At 43.4% G+C, this 18,782-nt stretch overlaps 1 protein-coding gene and 1 pseudogene across 1 annotated transcript in view; one reads left to right on the top strand and one right to left on the bottom strand.

Annotated features, from left to right (window-relative positions):
* Window positions 1-2,523: 2,523 nt before the first annotated feature.
* LOC126510643 (FUN14 domain-containing protein 1-like) lies at window positions 2,524-6,191 on the bottom strand (annotated as a pseudogene).
* A 10,365-nt stretch (window positions 6,192-16,556) lies between these two features.
* Window positions 16,557-18,782, top strand: part of Pcolce2 (procollagen C-endopeptidase enhancer 2) — a 48,797-nt gene continuing 46,571 nt past the window's right edge. The window contains exons 1-2 of the mRNA XM_050157353.1: window positions 16,557-16,896; window positions 17,646-17,754. Coding sequence (XP_050013310.1) covers window positions 16,817-16,896; window positions 17,646-17,754 — 189 coding nt within the window. The 5' untranslated portion in view covers window positions 16,557-16,816. The remainder of the gene's footprint in view (window positions 16,897-17,645; window positions 17,755-18,782) is intronic.

Genomic DNA, 18,782 nt, shown 5'->3' with positions numbered 1-18,782 from the left:
AACTCAAACTGTACATTTTTTAATAGCCCACAAAATCCAGTTTGTGCTGGTCCATACATGCATGGGTGTTGGAGTAAAGATGATTATCCCTCCCTGATGTGGGAAGTCCTTCTGTATATGTGTTGCTTTATTGGCTAATGAATAAGGCTATTTTGGCCAATGATTTAGCAGAGTAAAGCTAGGTGGGGAAATCCAGAGATGGAGAGAGAGAGTAGGTGGTGTCAAAGGGACATCATGTAGCTGCCAAAGGAGACAGATGCTGGATGGAACCTTACCAGTAGGCCCCAGCCTCGTGACAATACAAAATAATAGAATAGAAAAGGGTTAATTTCAGATATAAGAGCATGGGTAGAAACACGCCTAATGTGTTAGGTAGAAACGGCTGTTGGCCAAGCCGCATTGTAATTGATATTGTTTCTATGTGATTATTCGGGTCTGAGAGGCCAGGAAACAAAGGAGCAGTCTCTGTTTTACACTCCCCGAGAAGTTATCAACTGCCAGTCAGTCCTCAATAAGGAACAGGGAGGCCTAGACACTGTCTGCCCTGTAGGTGCTGGAATTCTGACTGACTGAAATTATGCAGGTCACCCCAGCTGCTGTGAATTCATGAGTGTGATGGTGGCTTCCTCTCCGGAAGACAGCACGTCACAGCCCTCCTCCCCAGCCTCCGGCTTACATTCTTCTCACCTCATCTTCCACGGTGTTCCCTTATCCCTGGTGATGATAGCGGGGGCCTTAGGGCATGGATAGATGTCCCGTCTAGAGCTGAGCAGTCAGCCTCTTATTCTAGGCAAGCTGCACATCTGTCCGGTGACTGCTGTCACTGAAGATTGTCACTTTTGGTCACAAAAGCTGGGGTAGGGATGGAGCAGCATCCAAACAGAGCCAATAAAACAGGATGTGGTTCAGGAAAAGGATAATTATTGCTTTATATTGAGAACTGATTTTATTTAGCATTATATTTGAGGTACTAATGAAAATAGATGAAGAAATTAAAAATTATTACCACATTCGATATAAAGGCATTTAACACAGTAAAAGCCTGCATCTTATGACTGATATCAAAACTACGAAATGCTCCATGAGGACTTCCTAATAAAGGGCCATAGCCAGAAAAGTTGTAGTCTTTCTGGTCTGAGGACTCTAGTCTACACAGCTGTTTTTCCTAATGCCAACCTAGAACTCTCAGGCAAGACTAAAAATACCCAATGTTCTTGGACAAGGGAGGCCCTGGGCAAGCAAGATACTGGCTCTGAGAAACAAGCAAACTGGTCTAGTGTTCAAACAACATTTGAACGTTCAAACTACTAGCGCCCGAGAGCCCCAGTTCTTACATCACATACTCAGTCTAGAAGTTAGTTCTATTTCTGCAACAATTTTATGATTACACAGAAAAATCACAATTTTTCAGATGGTAAATTCATATTAGATGCTTAAGTTTCTTTTTTCTTTTTGTTTTTCGAGACAGGGTTTCTCTATAGCGCTGGAGCCTGTCCTGGAATTCACTCTGTAGACTAGGCTGGACTCGAACTCCCAGAGATCCACCTGCCTCTGCCTCCCGAGTGCTGGGATTAAAGGCGTGCGCCACCACTGCTGGCACGGTTAAGTATTTTAAGGCAATCTGTACCACTTGGTGAAGAAGTGGCCAAAATAAAACTTAGAAATTTTTTAGAAATAAAAAGCAAGATGCATTTGAGGTTCATAAACATATAAATGGGGTGGGTAAAATTGGTTAATAAAACCAATATGTATTTCCAAAATAATTAGTTCTTTTCAGGCTGTTGAAATAAATAAACAAAACAAATCTGGAAAATGAGAACATACAAGGAAATATTTTTGAAGCCATAAACATAAGGGAAGGAAAAGTCACTATAGGCATGTAGTATTTTCTTACGAGCACCTTCTTTAATGTAAAGATTCTATATAAGCAAAGTAAGATACGGGAGAAAACAACCTAAAGATCAGTTCATTGGAAGAGTTTAATATCTTAATAATTTTATTGTTTCTAAGGCCCTCCACAAAAGGACACCACAATTCTTCAGTTTATTGCAAACACATCTTTCAAAAAGTCAGCTACAAAATTGAAGCTACAAGGCTAGGTTTTAATTACTGGCACTATATAGTAAAGCACAAAGTAGGACCATTTAAATAAAAAAAGAATAGTATTTCATTGGGAAGTAAACACAGTAGCTTTTTTCTCTCTCCATATCTGTATCCAGACAGTCAAGCCACCTATTACAAACTAGGGAGCTACTGACATATGTATAGGCTAGTTTAGAAACAAATGTCATTTTTTAAACATTGCAAAAGCCACGATTTGCTCAAGAATGCTGTTGATCACACATCCCCAGGTTGTCCTCCAGCAGACACCAGCTTGCCAAGCTTCAGATGGCAAAATGCTAGGCTGTTGTCATTGCTATTACCCTACTCATTGCTGTTTCTTGCTCTGGGGACTCTGATGACAGATGTTATTGAGAGATGATCACCCTGGGGCCACCCCGTCTCTTCTTACAGGTGGATCCACTAAGGCAGAGCCTTCGAGTCCATAAGATGCGAGGCCTGACAGAAGCCACCCACAAAGTCAATGGATATTACAATATTCTGTGTGAAAAACTCTGTTGTTTAGTCAATGGCATTGTTGATTTCAGGGATTGCTCTATTCTCTCATTTCTTAATCTGTCTTTTGGCTTTGTTTACATCTGTAACTCTCTTCTAATTGACTTGCACAAAGCCACAGTGACTAACCATCTGTAGAAGAAAGTCACCACCTACCAGTTTCTGCAAGTTTTCCGGCCTTTAATGCCATCTGGAATTAAATTCTTGCACACTGGACAGTCACGTCACCCAGTACAACCTGAAGAGCTACTGAGTATTTTCTATGTTAGGTTCCAAACTTTGGCCAAATACTCGGTTCCACCAGTGATATCCTCTTGCATACTCAGTTAAGTTCAGCATTCCAATCCACAGGATTCATCATTGCTTTCTCATAGTCTGGGGGAAGAGGATTTCCAGGCTCTATGATACCACCTGCTGCTAGTCTCGGGGCGGTCTCCCAATAACTACTTCTTATCAAGTAGACTTGAAGTCTGCTACTTCTGCAAGCATCTTGTGAGCTGGAGGAGCAGTAACTTGAAATGAACCAACAGGGAAGGAACAAAGGTGAGAGACTGGCTAGGTTCCAGTGACATCATTGGAACTGTGGAGGCCCAAAAGTGTGAGCCTGAAGGCCAGAGAGTTTTAACTTGTTCAGAGTTGTTGAGAGCAAGTGTGGCTAGACACCCTGATCTAGGGTGCGGTTTTTGACTTTAAGATGGCCCATACAGGTAGATCCACTCCACCCTGACCAATGGTCAGCAGATTCAAGCATACTTTTGCTCCTTCTTTTGAAATAGGAGGTTTGACCTTGGAAGTGGCTGCCTTTAGGATTCTTGGTCTAGGATGGGTTCACTGCCTAAACAATGGAATGTTTTTCTCATGGATTAATGGCTTGATGGCTCAAAATATTGAAGCAAGTAACTGTTATAGTTGTCTTTGTATCGTGTTAAATCAGTCTTTTGTCTTCTTCCCCCTGTTGTATTGAGATGTAAAAGTGTATGGAAAATTAAATGCAGGAATTTTAATATTCACTGGACCTCCCTTCCAGTACTATCCTATGTTTTCTGTTTTATTATTCTAATTTGCATCTTCATTCTCTTTGCTATTTTTCTAATCCCCATACCCCTACCCTGATAAGTGATATTTTTGTCCAAGCTGGTCTCTGACATGAAACCAAGATTCGTCTTTAAGTTATGAAAGCCAATTCACTTTAGCTTTCCTTATAGGTGTTTGTATCATTTCTCTGTTGAGTTTCAGTTTATCAGACAAGCAGCGTGGAGTTGAACATTAGATGACATAGTCTAATTTTAGTCTTTCTTCAGGTAATCTTTATATCCTCAGAGCCGCAGGATATAAGATATAACCGGGAGTTGTGGTTTTATTATCTCATTGAAGAGGTAATAAGATCGCGTTCTTGTTACTTTTAAGGACTAGCCCAAGACTTGGAGTTGGCTACCTTCTGATCTGGAAAACAGGAAATGTCAACACAATAAGGACATCAAAACACAGCACTTAACCGGGTCTATGTACAAAGATGGACTTGAGAATAATTTTAGAAAATCATCTGACTATTAAATTTTTTCTTTCTACATCTATTAATGTAACCTTATTCTACTAGTCTAGTGGTCATGTTTACTCTACCACACGGTTTCTCATGTTAATGAAGAGAAAAATTGCCTTTAATAAACAAATTCAGTTGACGAGTAAAAATGTATCTGGGAACTGTTCTTTCAAGAAAGAGTTGACAGTCAACCTCCGGGTCAACACTACATCTGCTGTGGCCAGGACTCTGAAGCAGTTCAATACTGCATGCTCTAAGTGACTAGCATCACTCAAATGCTCCAAAAGGACCCGTTTCTACTCACTGTGCCCATAAGCAGTGCCCCAGAAGGTTTCCTCTTCATTCCTACAATTGTGAAGCTTATCTTAGTTTCTGGAGGGTGCCAGTAAAAACACCTGACATCTTGAAAGGCTCCCATCAGCTAGGGTGTGTCCCTTCTCCCTTCTTCTCTGCCACTGACTTTCTCTCCCCTTTCCATGCCCGTGTTTGCCAAACCCAGTCTCTGTTACGCTGCTAGACTGCTGTGGAATAATCCTCCTGTACACTGTGAATATAGTGTATAGTGTATAGAATTAACTTCATTGGTTAATAAAGAAGTGACTGGCCTATAGCTGGTCCAGAAGAGACTGGGCAGGCGAGTCAGATTAGGAGGATGCCAGGAAGAAGAAGGGTAGAGTCAGAGGAATCATGAGCAGACCCAGCAAGATGGGCATGCAGTACTAAGAAAAGGTACCAAGCCACATGGCAAAATGTAGATAAGAAATATGGGTTAACTTAAAATGTAAGCATCAGCTAGTAATTAGCCTGAGCTATTTGTAATTCATATTAAGCCTCTGTGTGATTACTTAGGAGTAGCTTACAGGATAGAAACTCCTGCCTACACTATACCTCACTAGAATCTCCCCGGGAGTAGGAGTGCCCATAGGCTTCATTGCCCACCAGCTACCAGATCTTCAAGTACGCCCTACTTGCATTCTTAACGGTTTGTTTTGTTTGCTTGTTGTTTTTTGCCTTAAGTAGTTAATTTTTTTTTAATTTCCAAATTCTCTCGGCAGTAATAATGTTGAAGGTGGAGTTATTTGTCTATTATGCCGCTGATGGAGATATTCAAGATGTTCAAACTTGCTAGAATTCTTTGACAAGAGGGTAACCCAAGGATGGGTTTAGTCATATGTGGGTCACTTATAATCATTCTGGAACTAGTCACACGGTCTTGTAGTTTTCAAGTTTGTTTTTCTTGTGTGATCCTATAATCTCAATGTTTATGTCCCCCTCAAAATTTAGAAGTGAAAACACCAATCTCTTCAGGGGCTGGGCTTAGGGGGATGGGTCCTTTTGGGGGTGATGGGGCAACAAGGAATGGAGCTCAGGACTGGAATTAGTGCCTGATCTATAAGATCAGGTCAATTGCTTTGCTCCCTCTACCAAGCAAAGACACTATGGGAAAGTGGCACCTGTGAGAATCAGTTGGCATCCACATACTATGAGAACCTCAATCCAAACTTCCCAGAGACTAGACCTATGAGAAACAAACATTTGCTGTGTAAAAGCCATCGAGTCTAGGGTCCTGTCACCAGACATGTTAAAGAGAATAGTCTCTATTTTTTTCTATTTCAACTCTTGTTTTTACTGATAGCGAAGACTAGGTGTTTATATCTTACTTTTTTAAAAATAAGAAAAGGTAACCCAAGGTTGTCCCTAGATTTGAAACTCAAGGAGGACACAACCTGAGCAGCTGGAGGAGGCAGGTGATAAAGGTGTCTTCTGCATGTGACTCCTGGTAGGTGACTGCTATAGGACAAAAGTGGACAGGGAGGTGACTTCCCAGGCACCTGAAACGAGCCCCACCCCCAAAAGCCCTCCCTATAAGCCTAGTGAGGCAGAGAGCGTAGATGGCAGGAGGGAGACCTGGGACACTGGGGTCCTGATACCTGGAGTCCTCAGGGCCGCAGTAAGGTACTGCCCCATTTCCTCCACCCCCACCTATCCCAAGGCATGGAAAGCAAAGTTGCCTGTTAGGATAAAACTCTAGCATCCAGCCAGTGAATCCCATAGTTCTCCTTCCAAGAAAAAACACATCTGCTGTAAGGGCGGTCATTGGCTGGCAGCCCTGCCCACCACACACCGGGATCTGCAACTTCAGGCATGCCAATGCTAAACTCACACTCACCTAGGCTGTTTTCTGTGATCAGCAGTACCCTTCACAGCCTCCCTGTCCTGGGCCATCTTCTTGCTAAAGTTCTTCACTGCTGGGACCCAACTATTACTTAGGCTGCAGCAGAGTCTGGGGCTCTGCTCCCCTTCGTTTCTCTGACTCCAGGCTGAGGTCAGATTGCTCATATAGTCTCAGGCTCTGTAGTAGGAGGCTGCTTGTTTATTCTCAGCTGCTCAGCCCCGAAATAATCACACAGGAACCATATTATTTGCAATACTGTTTGGCCAATAGCTTAAGCGTATTTCTGGCTAACTCATATCTTAAACTAACCCATCTCCATTAATCTGTGTATCGCCATGAGGCTTTGGCTTACTGGGTAAAGTTCAGGCGTCTGTCTCTGACGGGGCTACATGGCTTCTCTCTGACTCTGCCTTCTTTCTCCCAGAATTCAGTTTCATTTTCCCTGCCTACCTAAGTTCTGCCTTGCTATAGGCCAAAGCAGTTTCTTTATTCATTAATAGTATTCACAGCATACAGAGGGGAATCACACATCAAGGCTCTCTTGGAGGCATTATCTTGCAGGTCTAATTCTGTCTTGGTATTTGCTACTCAGAGGACCAAACCACCCATTACAAAATGAATGAGACTCTTCAAACATTAAATCCCTCTTTTAAAAGTAGGAGGCGGCAATGATGGAAGTGTTTGTAGACGCCAAAGGAGAACTCGGGTCTCTTCCTCAGGAATGTCCTTTGAGACTGGGCTTCTCATTGGCCTGGAGTGTGTCAGTTAGGCTGGACTGGTGAGCCATCGAGTTCGGGGCCCTTCCTGTGTGTGCTGTTATGTCTGGCTCTTTACATGGGTGCTGGGGTTTAAACTCAGGTCCTCATGCTTGAGAGGCCAGCGTGTTACTGACTGCGCCATCTCCTCAGGTCCTAAAAAACAGGCTTAGAGGACCGGGCGACGGTGGCGCACGCCTTTAATCTCAGCACTTGGGAGGCAGAGCCAGGCAGATCTCTGTGAGTTCGAGACCAGCCTGGTCTACCGAGCTAGTTCCAGGACAGGCTCCAAAGCCACAGAGAAACCCTGTCTCGAAAAACCGAAAAAAAAAAAAAGAAAAGAAAAGAAAAAACAGTCTTAGAGGCCTTCTCAACAAGGAGTGTGGGAACCAGACTCTGCTGCGCATGCTGGATCTCCAGGGCCTGCTGTCACATTTGGCATTGAGCAGGCTCCTAATAACAGGAAAAACAGAAGGAAGGGAGAGAGGGAGGAGAAAGGGAAGAAAGAAGGGAGGGAGAAAGAGAGGGATTGGGGGATGGAGGGAAGGAGAGAAGAAATGAAGAAAGAAGATTTGGATTAACCTGGGCTAAAATCTAATCAAGTGTTAGTAAATGTTAAAAAAAAAAATTTGAATAGAAAACCTGCAGGCAGATGAGCAGCCTTGATTTGAAATCTAGAAAAGGAGCATCCCAAAGTGTGTGTTTCTAGCACTGTCCAGGAGACAAACATGTACACAGACACATTCATCCCTCCATCTCTATCTACATAGACATGAATGAAAATGTTCAGAACATAATACACAAAATATGCATTTATATGCCTAATATTTTTCACAAAATATTCAATACTTACAAATAAGACCTAAATATGCCACAAAAATTAAAGGAAAATGAGCCAGCAATAATAGCAACAACAACAAAGCGTCTAGACACTGCCATGGAAACCCTGCCAACCAAGGAAACAGAGCCAACGCCAGCTCCAGGCACAGAGGCGGTGTGTCTGCTGAGGACACTTCCCATTGGTGCGGTTAGCCGAGAGCAGGAGGTCAGGAGAGTGCTGTTGCTAGTGTCTGGCCAACATTCCCCAGCTCAGAAGCATCAATCCTAATATCCCTGAGAGGAAAATAAAAAAAAAAAAAAAGAGTCAAGCACGAAGTATGTTCTGATTAAGTTCAGTCAAACAGGCAAGGCTAGCACTGGGGTTAAAAACAAATAACAATTTAATGCCCATGATAAGCTTATGCTAATGTTCGAGTGTGTTGACATGACGTAATGTGTTACCGTGTTGAGAATGATGCTCTCCTCTCATGTATCTTCTTCTGCAATTATCTTAGCAAAAATGTGTATTCAGAGTTCTCCTTTCGCAGGAAAAATGAAGATTTTGTTGGGATTATTTCACCAGCTTTCACAAGACTGTAAAATATTTTCAGAATTCTCAGAGCAAAGGAGTTGACTTAGGCTTTAAGCCGGTTTTGTGGATATTGTGGATTTGTGACTCTATTCATAAGCGTAGTTTTATAGGTGAATATATGTAAGTACACGTGTTTGTAAACTCTGTAGGGCTTTTCTCTCAAGTTCTAAATTCGAAAGCAGCCCTTAGTTACTCAGTCTCTCACCTCCAGTCCCTTTATCTCCATAAAACATTTATATGGATAATACCTTTCATGTGATCCTATTTTTTCATAAAGGAGAGCACTAAAACAATATTTCAATGTAATAACAATCCAGGCTCCAATGGCTCTTTCACTCTAGCTGTTCAGTAAGCAATGAATGCAATGTTTTCCCATGTGAATTGGCCAGATTCTCTAATTGTCTACTGTGCCCTTGATGACAAAGAGGTTCTCCAAATAGCAGGTTAGGGAGGACGGAGTAAATGGGCCAGTGTGGCACTAGTGTCCCCCCTCTCTCTCTCTCTCCCTCTTTCTCTTTCTTTCTTTCTTTCTTTCTCCCTTCCTTTCTTTTTAATTTCCAGATTTTACATAATGAGCAGATGTGCTGGTTTGAAAGAAAATGGCCCCTGAAGGGAGTGGCACTATTAGAAGGTGTGGTGGTTGTTGGAGTAGGTGTGGTCTTTTAGAGGAAGTGTGTCACTGTGGAGGCAGGCTTTAAGGTCGCATATATGTTCAAGTCACACCCAGTGAAACAGACCACTTCCTGTTGCCTGCCAATCAAGATGTAGAACTCTCAGCTCCAGCACCATGTCTACCAGCACGAAGCCATACTCCCAGTCATGCTCCCTGCCATGAGGATAACGAACTAGACCTCTGAAACTATTAGCTATCACCTCAATTAAATCATCTCCTTTATATATAAGAGTTGCTGTGGTCATGGTGTCTCTTCACAGCAATAGAAACCCTAAGACAGAGGTTGTTTCCTTTACACTGAAGGATATTGATACTTAAGACATTACTCCCTCCCCTACAAAGCTGAAAAGCCAATTTGATTTCATTCCTTGGTATGGTCTGCCCCGACCTGCTAGAACCAGTGAGTGACGAGGAACGTCTGAGAGAGAGAGGGAGAGAGAGGGAATCCGAGATAATGGCTCCTGCTACTCTGAGTATGTCTTGTTCTAGACTCATGGCTTCTTCTCACCAGCCAGCTTGGTGGCTCATCTTTGCTGTCCTTATCCTTACCTTGGGTGGACCTATGGCATTGCCTTTCTTGCAGACAAATGCTAGCTTGCTATGAGTCAAGGTTATGAGTAATATTGAGCCCAGTGAGACAGGCTAGTCAGCTACAAAATTTACTCACTGACTGTGCATTTACAGGACAAGGCTATCTATTCCCATGTGGCAAGTATACCTGTACAATAAGATTTGTGTTACAGGCAGCTGATGCTAATCCCTCTTACAGCCAAAAATCTGCCTCTACAAGTCAATACAATGAGACAATTCAGAGGTATTTTGGTATGATTTGGTGGTCCTAATTGTTTTCTATACTTCACACTTCTTATTGCCACTCATGGTCTATATAAATAGTTTCTTTTATTATTGGTGTTGTTGTTATTATTTGCAAACCCAGGGCTTTGCAATCCAACCATTATATCACTGAGCTATATCTCTAGGCTTTGGTTTGATGGAGTCCAAGCTTGCCTTGGACAACTGTGATGCAACTGCCTCTGCCTCCTGAATGCTGGGATTGAGTACAGGTATGAGCAACCATAACCAGCTAGCATAATTTGAGTAGTGTTTTGATTATCCTTATATCTTCCATTCATGACTTCTCAGTACTACATGGTAGAACTATTGAGTTTTCAGGAGTCTTTGTAATTCTTGGAACTCTAGCTCCATAAGGAAGGCTTATGTGGTCTGTTGTTCTGCAACACTGACCTCAGGTTTGGTCTTGGAAATGTTTGCTTACACGCTACTTCCAGGGCATTAAAGAGGAGACAAAAATAGATAATTAAAACCTTGAGTGAGCGCTCTCATTCAGCCCTTGGTCACATTCCCTACCTGGGTGCCCGAGGAATAGTGAATGGGCTTAGTGTTCCCAGAACCACAAAGCACAAGGAGGGGTGGCTTCTTGCAGAAGAGATTCTGGGAGGCAAACAGCATCTGCAAGTCCATTTACACCCACCGCCTCCGTGTGCCGTGATCATTTTGCATCCTGATAGAGGTCATGATAGAGCTTACAGTACTGATTAAAAGCTTGATTTTTCAGTCAGTCCGGGTTCCAATCCCAGCTTTTCATTTATGCAAATTAACGGCTTAGTGCTTTGGACCTCAGAATCTCTGCCTGTAAAATGACAGCAGACACTCCTACCCCACAGACTTGGAAATAGAAGCAAGTTAATCTTATTGTCTTGGATTTTGATATGTTCAGTTGTTATTTCTTAGAAGCCTGTTCTTTTCTAATGAGAGAGAGAAAGGAAGTGGATCCAGAGGGGAGGGAAGATGGGGGAAGAACTGGGAGGAGTAGAGGGACAGGAAACTATAACCAGGATATATTGTATGAGAAAAATTGTTTTCAACAAAGGGGAGAAAAGGAAAATAAATGAATAAACATTTAAAAAAAAAAAAAAGGAAAAGCAAAGCAAGTGCAATGTTGCCGTGTAGGACACTCACGGTTCCTGTTATACAGTACATGATGCTCAGCAGAAGGCAGAGATCATTACTGCCATGATGCTGATAGCGATGATGTCGACAGCAGCGATCCATCATGGAGGACCTCCATTGGAAATCAGCCAGCTGCAGCTCGCTCCTTTGAGTCCAGCTTCCCCTGGCTGCCTTTGACTGACCCAGCCTCACCTGTGCAGGTGGTTGTAGCTGCTTCTATTTCAAACACATTATGTTGAAAATACCCAAGAAAACACCTCTTCAGGGACTTTTTCTCCATAAAGGCAATGGGTTCATTGAGCTATGCAGGCGTTAATCCTAGCATGGATTAACCTAATCCATCTTTAGCATGGATGATAATTGGTCTCTTGCCTTTCCATTGGCTTTTGAAAGGGGTAGAATTTCAATGGCAGCACATGCCCTTCGTTTCCCACATGATAAGTTTCTACCTCCCATGGAGCTGAGAGGCAGGCAGGTGACATAGATGGTACCCATCTAAGCACTTAGATGAGTCCTTGGATCCTGTGCTGAGCTTTCATTCTGTAGAGGGTAGCAGGAATTTCCCAGAGCAGAAAAGCATCCAACAGGCTTGCTGCAGTGGTGACAGCAGTAACTTCAAGTGACTGCACTTAGTGGTCAGTTTTAGAGGCAGTGATGCCAGTGGATCTCTCAGAGGGCCACTTGCCAGGTGAAATTCTAGCCATGATTCTAGGGTAATTAGCATTAAGTCTTTTTCCTTGCTTCTGTAAGTGGTATTGTGCACTACTGGCTTGGCCATCTTTGTGACTAAGAAGCCATTACCCATTCAGTCCCTCTGTAACACTGGATTTTTGGGGAGGAGTATTGGGAGGGTAAAGGAAAGTTTACTGTCGGGAGCATTTGTCACAAGCTATCGTTGACCATGACGCAAGTGCAGCTTACAGCATTTGATAATTCAGATGTCAGCCCACCAGAGAAATTGTTCTCAGGTGGAGGGGCCCTGCCCAGCAAGGCCAGCAGAGCCACTGCCTCTGAAAATTGCTGCTTCTATCTGTAATTTCACTTGTGCCATAAGAGCAATGGCATCGCCCCTCTGCTGTGCATTTACGTGTAGTGTGTATATGTAATCTCATGGTTACATCTCACTCTTATGGGCACATATATCTGTGGGTGGTCAGGAAGATGACTACGTTCTCCACATTGCGGTTGGAAACTCAGAAACCTGTTCTCTATCATTAGCCTCACTGACAGAGCAACTTGGCCAGACATGGGTCCTTCTGAACAGATCACAGACGGAACCTCCACAGATTTTACTTATGAAGGTGCAGGTGTTTGACCCTGTAGGATCTAAGCCCTTCAGAGGATATATGGTGAACTAGGGTGATATTGAGGTGTCTGTCTTTGTTCTATCACAGTCCTTCAAGAAATCAATAGCACTGATATTGCCCAAGTTTCCTTAATCACCACCTCCCTACTCTGACTCAAAAAAAGCAATTAACACTTTCTTCCAGTTTTTGAGCAAAGATTTTAGATTCAGTAAGCTGTTTTTGTTTAGAACCTGAGATTCAGACAATAAAAGAAGGCTGTTAATTTTCTAACCATGTCTATATATTATTAATCGCACTTAAGAAATATAAAATAATAATGTACTCTTCGCATTTTCTTTAGCACTCTCAATGGTTTAGTTTTCTCCCTTTGTAACCTGTGGCAGCCCCTTTAAGAGATGGCTGGAACCACCTCACAGCTGCAGCTGTGGTTGGCTGATAATTTTTGTTCTATATCTTCAACGAATGCCTGTGTTCCTGAGATAGGACCTTGTAAGCTTTTTGATTGCTGACAAGTTGCTAATGAATGAATGTATATATGCTTGGGACTTTGTAATAGTTGGGGAATAAGAATGTAGAAGATATAAATTTAGAGGAATAAGAATGTAGAAGAAATAAGAATGTTAGAATTGGTACAGAAAATTAGAGCTAAGAAATTATAGTCAATTAGGACAAGAGAATTAGAATTGAAGAAGAAATAAAGAAAATGACCCTGGCTGGTAACCACATTTTTTAAGTGAACTTTTAATTGTAAAGTTGAAAGAACATAGAGTATCTAGTGTCATGGGTAACAGAGATCTTACATGTTGATATTGTTATTTCTTAAGATGAATTCAGGGTCCGATTGTGCTGCTCAATGTAGAACACTTGACTAGCGGGCATCAGGTTTTACGTTCAGTCCCCAGCATCAGAATAATAGTAACAATGACAACAACGAGAGCTAAATGGGGAGAGAAAAAGCCGAATCCAAGAAAGATATTTTGAGCACTGTAGCATTAGTTTCAAAGTTCTACACTATTATACTTTCCCAGAAAGAACATAAGGAATCCTCACTTTTATAGCTCTAGCAAATTAAAAATATTATGGAAACATCAAGAATGCTGTATTATCATTAGCTTAGGCTGTACAAAGAGAATGTCCACACGGATAGCTTCCCAGTCCTGCTTTCTTCCTCGTGTTATGGCGCTTAGAAGTCAGAAGACCAACGAAGTACAGTAGGAGCACAGAGCCCACCTGAGCTCCTCCAGGTTAAGCTCGGAACAGTGAGAAGGGAGAGTCCAGAAACTCTCATGGCCTCCTCCTCTGCCTAATCCAAAGCCCTCACTGGTCTGGTTTTGAGGCACCTTTCAAGATAACCAGAGGAAGCCAGTGTGGTGGTTTGAAAGAAAATGACCACCAAAGGGAGTGGCACTATTAGGAGGAGTGACTTTGCTGGAGTAGGTAAGGCCTTGTTGGAGGAAGCATGTCACTGTGGGGATGGGCTTTGAGGTCTCCTATGTGCAAAAGCCACACCCAGTATCTCAGCTCACTTCCTGTTGCCTGCACAAGACGTAGAACTCTCAGCTACCTCTCCAGCACCATGTCTGCCTGCACACCGCTGTGTCCCACTATGATGATAATGGGCTGAATCTCTGAAACTGTAAGCCACCCAAACTAAATGTTTTCCTTTATAAGAGTTGCTGTGGTCATGGTATCTCTTCACAGTGAAAGAACACTAAGTAAGATACCAGGTTCCTGTTGCTATGATAAACCCCATGATCAAATCAGTTTCCAGGAGGAAAGGTCTATTTGGTTACACTCCCAGCTAACAGCCCATCTTTTATAGGGCTGATGCTGACCTCTAAGTGATTGGGTTGGAATTTATGGTGCATTTTAGATGTTTGCAAGGTTGATGAATCAACCAGAGATGAAGCAGCAAACACTAGATGCTAATATTCCGCACAATGCATGCTAACTTTACAAGAGGTCAGTTCACTGGTGGTTTTGTACATGTTCCCGTGACTTAGATTCTTTGTGCTACCAGGCAACATCAGAAAGGGTATCACATACTTGTGTGAAGAGAACCCCTGGCCCCTCACTCTGCCATCCTTCAGCCGATCTCTCAACAGCTCCCTCTGCTTCTGTCCCTTCTTGCCCTAATTGCATCCTAAAACACCAGAAACTGACCTCACACATGTGAAGTGTACACACACCTTCAGAGGTCCCTTGAGTCTGTCTCTAATTTAACACATTAAACATCTCAGGACATTTAAGGTTTATAATTTTGGTTAGAACTGTAGTTCCAGGTCAAATATGTGTTTTTAAGAGCAAACATGGTTCTTAATAAACTTTTAAAATCACATGGTAAGATCTTTTTTGTGAGTGTCAACAACAGAATGATCCATGTTAGAACCTTTTACTTCTTAGTGAGAATACAAACACAGCCATTATCCGATAAATTAAGAAAAGAAAATAATTCTGTATATTTGTGCTCAAGCAGTTTTCAATTTATGCATGGTTAACACTTATTTATCTTATTTTATTTTTTAAAATCCTACAAATAGAATAGTTTCAGGCATGAAAACTCCAAACCATTACTAGAAAATGAAGTTCCACTTTAGATCCCCAAACTGTGACTTTTTAATAAACCATCTTGACTTTCTGATAGCTTATTCTGGGACTGTGTATCAAATAAACAAATTAATTTCCTCTTGGCTCTTTTAAAGAAGTTTTTACTAAGTTGAGGGTGTAAGTTTCAGAATATAATGTAAGCTGCCAAATTCTGTAATTCCTTTTACAAAAAAATGTCATACAGGGTGTGGTACATTTAGGGAATTTTTTTAAAGTTGTAATTCCTTTTTTTTTAAAGTTGTAAAGTTTTTTTTTTCCTCCTTGCTTTAAAACAAAAACAAAACAAGCAAACAAACAAAGAGCAGTGATAAGGCAGGAAGGGGCTGGAGAGATGGTTCAGCGATTAAGAGTCCCAGCAACCCTTCCAGAGGACCAGGGTTCAATCCCTAGCACCCACATGGTAGCTCACAACTGGCCAGTTCCAGGGGATTTGATGTCCTTTTCTAGTCTCCGTGAATACTGCACACACATGGTGCTCAGACATACATGCAGGCAAAACACCCAAACATGTAAAATAGATATTTTAAAATTATTTAAAATACTGATGCAATCTAAACTCTGAAGAGGGCTTCCAACTTTCAGCCTGCAGTCTTTGCTTGCCAGAGTGTTAAGTTCTTAGCATTACAAACTCATTATTAGCAATTAAGTCTTTTAAAAATGTGTGTGTGTGTGTATGTGTGTGTGTGTGTGGTGTGCTCGCTCCCATAGAAACCAGAAGAGCGTATTAAATCCCAGAAAACTGAAGTGTCTAACTGAGCTGCCTAACATGGATTCTGGGAGCCGAACTCGAGTCCTCTGAAAGAATGGCAAGCACTCTTAACCTCTGAGCTGTTCCTTCAGCCTCAGAACTGGAATCATAAAAATAATTGCCTTTTTTTTTCCTTACAAAGAAAAAAGTAATTTAAAAGGAGCAACACTGACGAAGCCTCACAGTTAAGGTGTATCTTCCATGGGTGTCTAGTCAATTCTGCTGCTCTTGGTCTTTTATGGCTCTCTGGTGACGTGCCACAGTAAAGGTAAGACATTTTTCTGTCATTAAGTAAAGCCTCGGTGGCACAAGGCTAGAACTGCCCTCGTCCAAAGTGTGTAAATATTTTAACTCGTCAATAAAGTTTCCTTTTCCAGCCGTTGGGGTAACTCTTCAAATAACAGACATGCCCGCAGAGAAACACCATTTTCAGAAGCTAACGTGGGTGGTGAGATGAGAGGATCTGACATTCAATGACAATTCACTCACAAATCTCTTACTTGGAAACGCACGTGGAAATCTACCCACAAAACTATCTCTCTAGTCATTGTTACAGTCGCGTGAACACAGGCTCTAGCGCGTGTGTATTTAAAGCAAGCATGAGAGCTGGAGGTCCACTATGGAAGGATCTCTTTACTTGTCCCTTGGGGCTGCAGTTCCAAGAAGACAAAGGACGGGGGGGGGGGGCTCCCCAGCAGGCCCGCTGCGTTTTATTTAAAAGCGAGCTGGGGGCAACCCCCCACCCCCACCCCGGAGAACCACGGCTGGCCCTCGGTACCGCTGGCTGGGCTCCCTTCCCCCGCGGCCGCCCCGGGGGACAGGCCGCGGCCCCTCCCGCCGGAGAACAAACGGGACATTCAGCCGCCGCCCGTGGCTGCCAGGGCGCGTCCCCCGGGGAAATTAGGAGTGGAGTCGGCCCCGAACGCCTTCAAAAGCGGCCCTCCCGCCGGCCGCGGCGCACTTGGTACCTGGCTGCGGGCGCCGAGAGGGATGCCGCAGTGAGCTGCCGGCCATGGGGGGCGCGAGCGCCTGCATCCCACTCTGCCTGCTGCTGGCTGCCGCGCAGCTGGCCCGGCCGCAAACCCCAGAGAGGTAACACCCGCCCGGCCCTTCCCGCACCCCTGACCCCGCACCTCGCCACCGAGGGGCTGCCCTGCTCCCCCCGAAGGCTGGCGCTGCGCCCCCCGGGCCACCACGTGGCGCGGCTCCCTCTCCCTTGCCTCGCCTCCCCGCTGTGTGCGGGTGCAGGGCACACTCGCGCTCGAATGTGCTCCCTCCTCTTCCCTGCTCTTTACTTCCCAGCCATGGCCAATCTAAGGCGAACCCAGGGAGTCGCTCTTTTAAGTCCTCACTAACATCCTGGGCAGAGGATGGCTAACTCCCGCGTCACCTCCAGCCGCCTCTGCCTTCCCCTTTTCCTGGGCGCGGGGAGGGGCGCACGGAGAAACTCAACTTTCCGAAAAGGGGAGAAAGCAAGGCCTGTCTCCAAATCTAGGAACTTACAAACTTTATACTTACCACGACTTTTAAACCATGCGACTCTCCCCCAGAGTGTCCCTCACCGGTGACCTCTCCCACTCTCTCCAGTTAAACCATTCAATTTTTATACAATACTCTCTGTGAGTGGAATATCTCTATCTAAGTTAATGGTGAATTTGGATGAGTTCTCGGGCTATGATTTCAATATTTTAAGAGCTGGCAAGCTTTCAGATTTTTTATCGGGTGCAAGATTTTGCTAAACAATATTAACTCGTTCATATCAGCCCTTACACCTTTTAGAAATCCACATTCGCTTGCTAGACCGTGTTTCAGTTTAAGTGTCCTCTCCTTTATTTCCCCAGACCTGTTTTCACATGTGGCGGCGTTCTCACCGGAGAGTCTGGATTTATTGGCAGTGAAGGTTTTCCTGGAATGTACCCTCCAAATAGCAAATGTACTTGGAAAATCACAGTAAGCATTCCTTTTAAAGGTGTTCTTCTGGACGTGGGTACTGCAAAGAGTGTACTGTGATGCCTCCCCCCACCCCTGCGCCCCGTGTCAGGATTGGGTTTAGTGGGAGACGCCTGAGAACATGAAATGTTGCGTTGACTTCATTTGCGAGGTTTTTTATTAAGAAAGCCGGTGGTGTCCTGCAATAGCGATTAGACGGCGCTCAAGATATGGCAGAAGGAAGGAACCCTTCAAGCAGATGTTTCTGAGTGAGTTGAGCTTTATGAATTCACGATTAAGGCTGTTTCCAGTAAGGTCTGTTGTAAGGACCGTTGACAGCTAGATGCTGTTCATGCCTGCATAAATCCCTCCTGGGAAATAAAAGATCAAAGTTTTGACTTCTTTATACTCAAGAGAAGAACAACAGTTACCACCCTGCTGCCGTTCATTGTCCCTTCTTAGGAACCACCACTAAGGCAACCTAAGAACTGAGGGTGCTAATGAGGGCTTTAATAAAATGCCATGGGGGTCAGCGCTGGCTGTATTAGCCCGAGTCAAGGCGAGAAAGCAGATATAGACACAACTAATGTAAGCAAACGTCCGGATTTAGAGTCAGTTGGCTGAGCTGTATTCCCAGGCACTGCTGCTGTAACTTTTGTTGCTACCTTCATTTTGCTGTTGCTCTTGGGAAGTTATTTGGTATTCAAAAAAGCCCATGTAGTCAGGACATAACACCCACCGATTGTGATTTGTTGTGTGTGTGTGTGTGTATTTTATGTTGCGGAAGGTTGTACACACTAAGCCCCGGATCATGTTTGAAGTACTTAAATGAACCAAGTAATTAACAAGTGTCTCACAGAATCCACAGAAGAATTCTGATTGTTGTTTTGCCTATTTTATAGATGGGAAAGCTGAGGCCTAATAGAATTATATAGAGACATTGATTTGATAAGTCCTCCTTCACCTGTTGCGCAGTGATGTTTGGCAGACCGATTTGGGAGGAAGACCCCTCCATAATATAAAATTTGATTTTTTTTTGGGTACATTAT

The sequence above is a fragment of the Alexandromys fortis genome, unplaced genomic scaffold, assembly GCF_014885135.2.
Source record: "Alexandromys fortis isolate MF-2015 unplaced genomic scaffold, M_Fortis_MF-2015_v1.1 scaffold_85, whole genome shotgun sequence".
NCBI classification, from domain to species: Eukaryota; Metazoa; Chordata; class Mammalia; order Rodentia; family Cricetidae; genus Alexandromys; species Alexandromys fortis.
The sequence above is the reverse complement of the archived record's forward strand: the minus strand, read 5'-3'. Positions and strand labels throughout refer to the sequence as shown.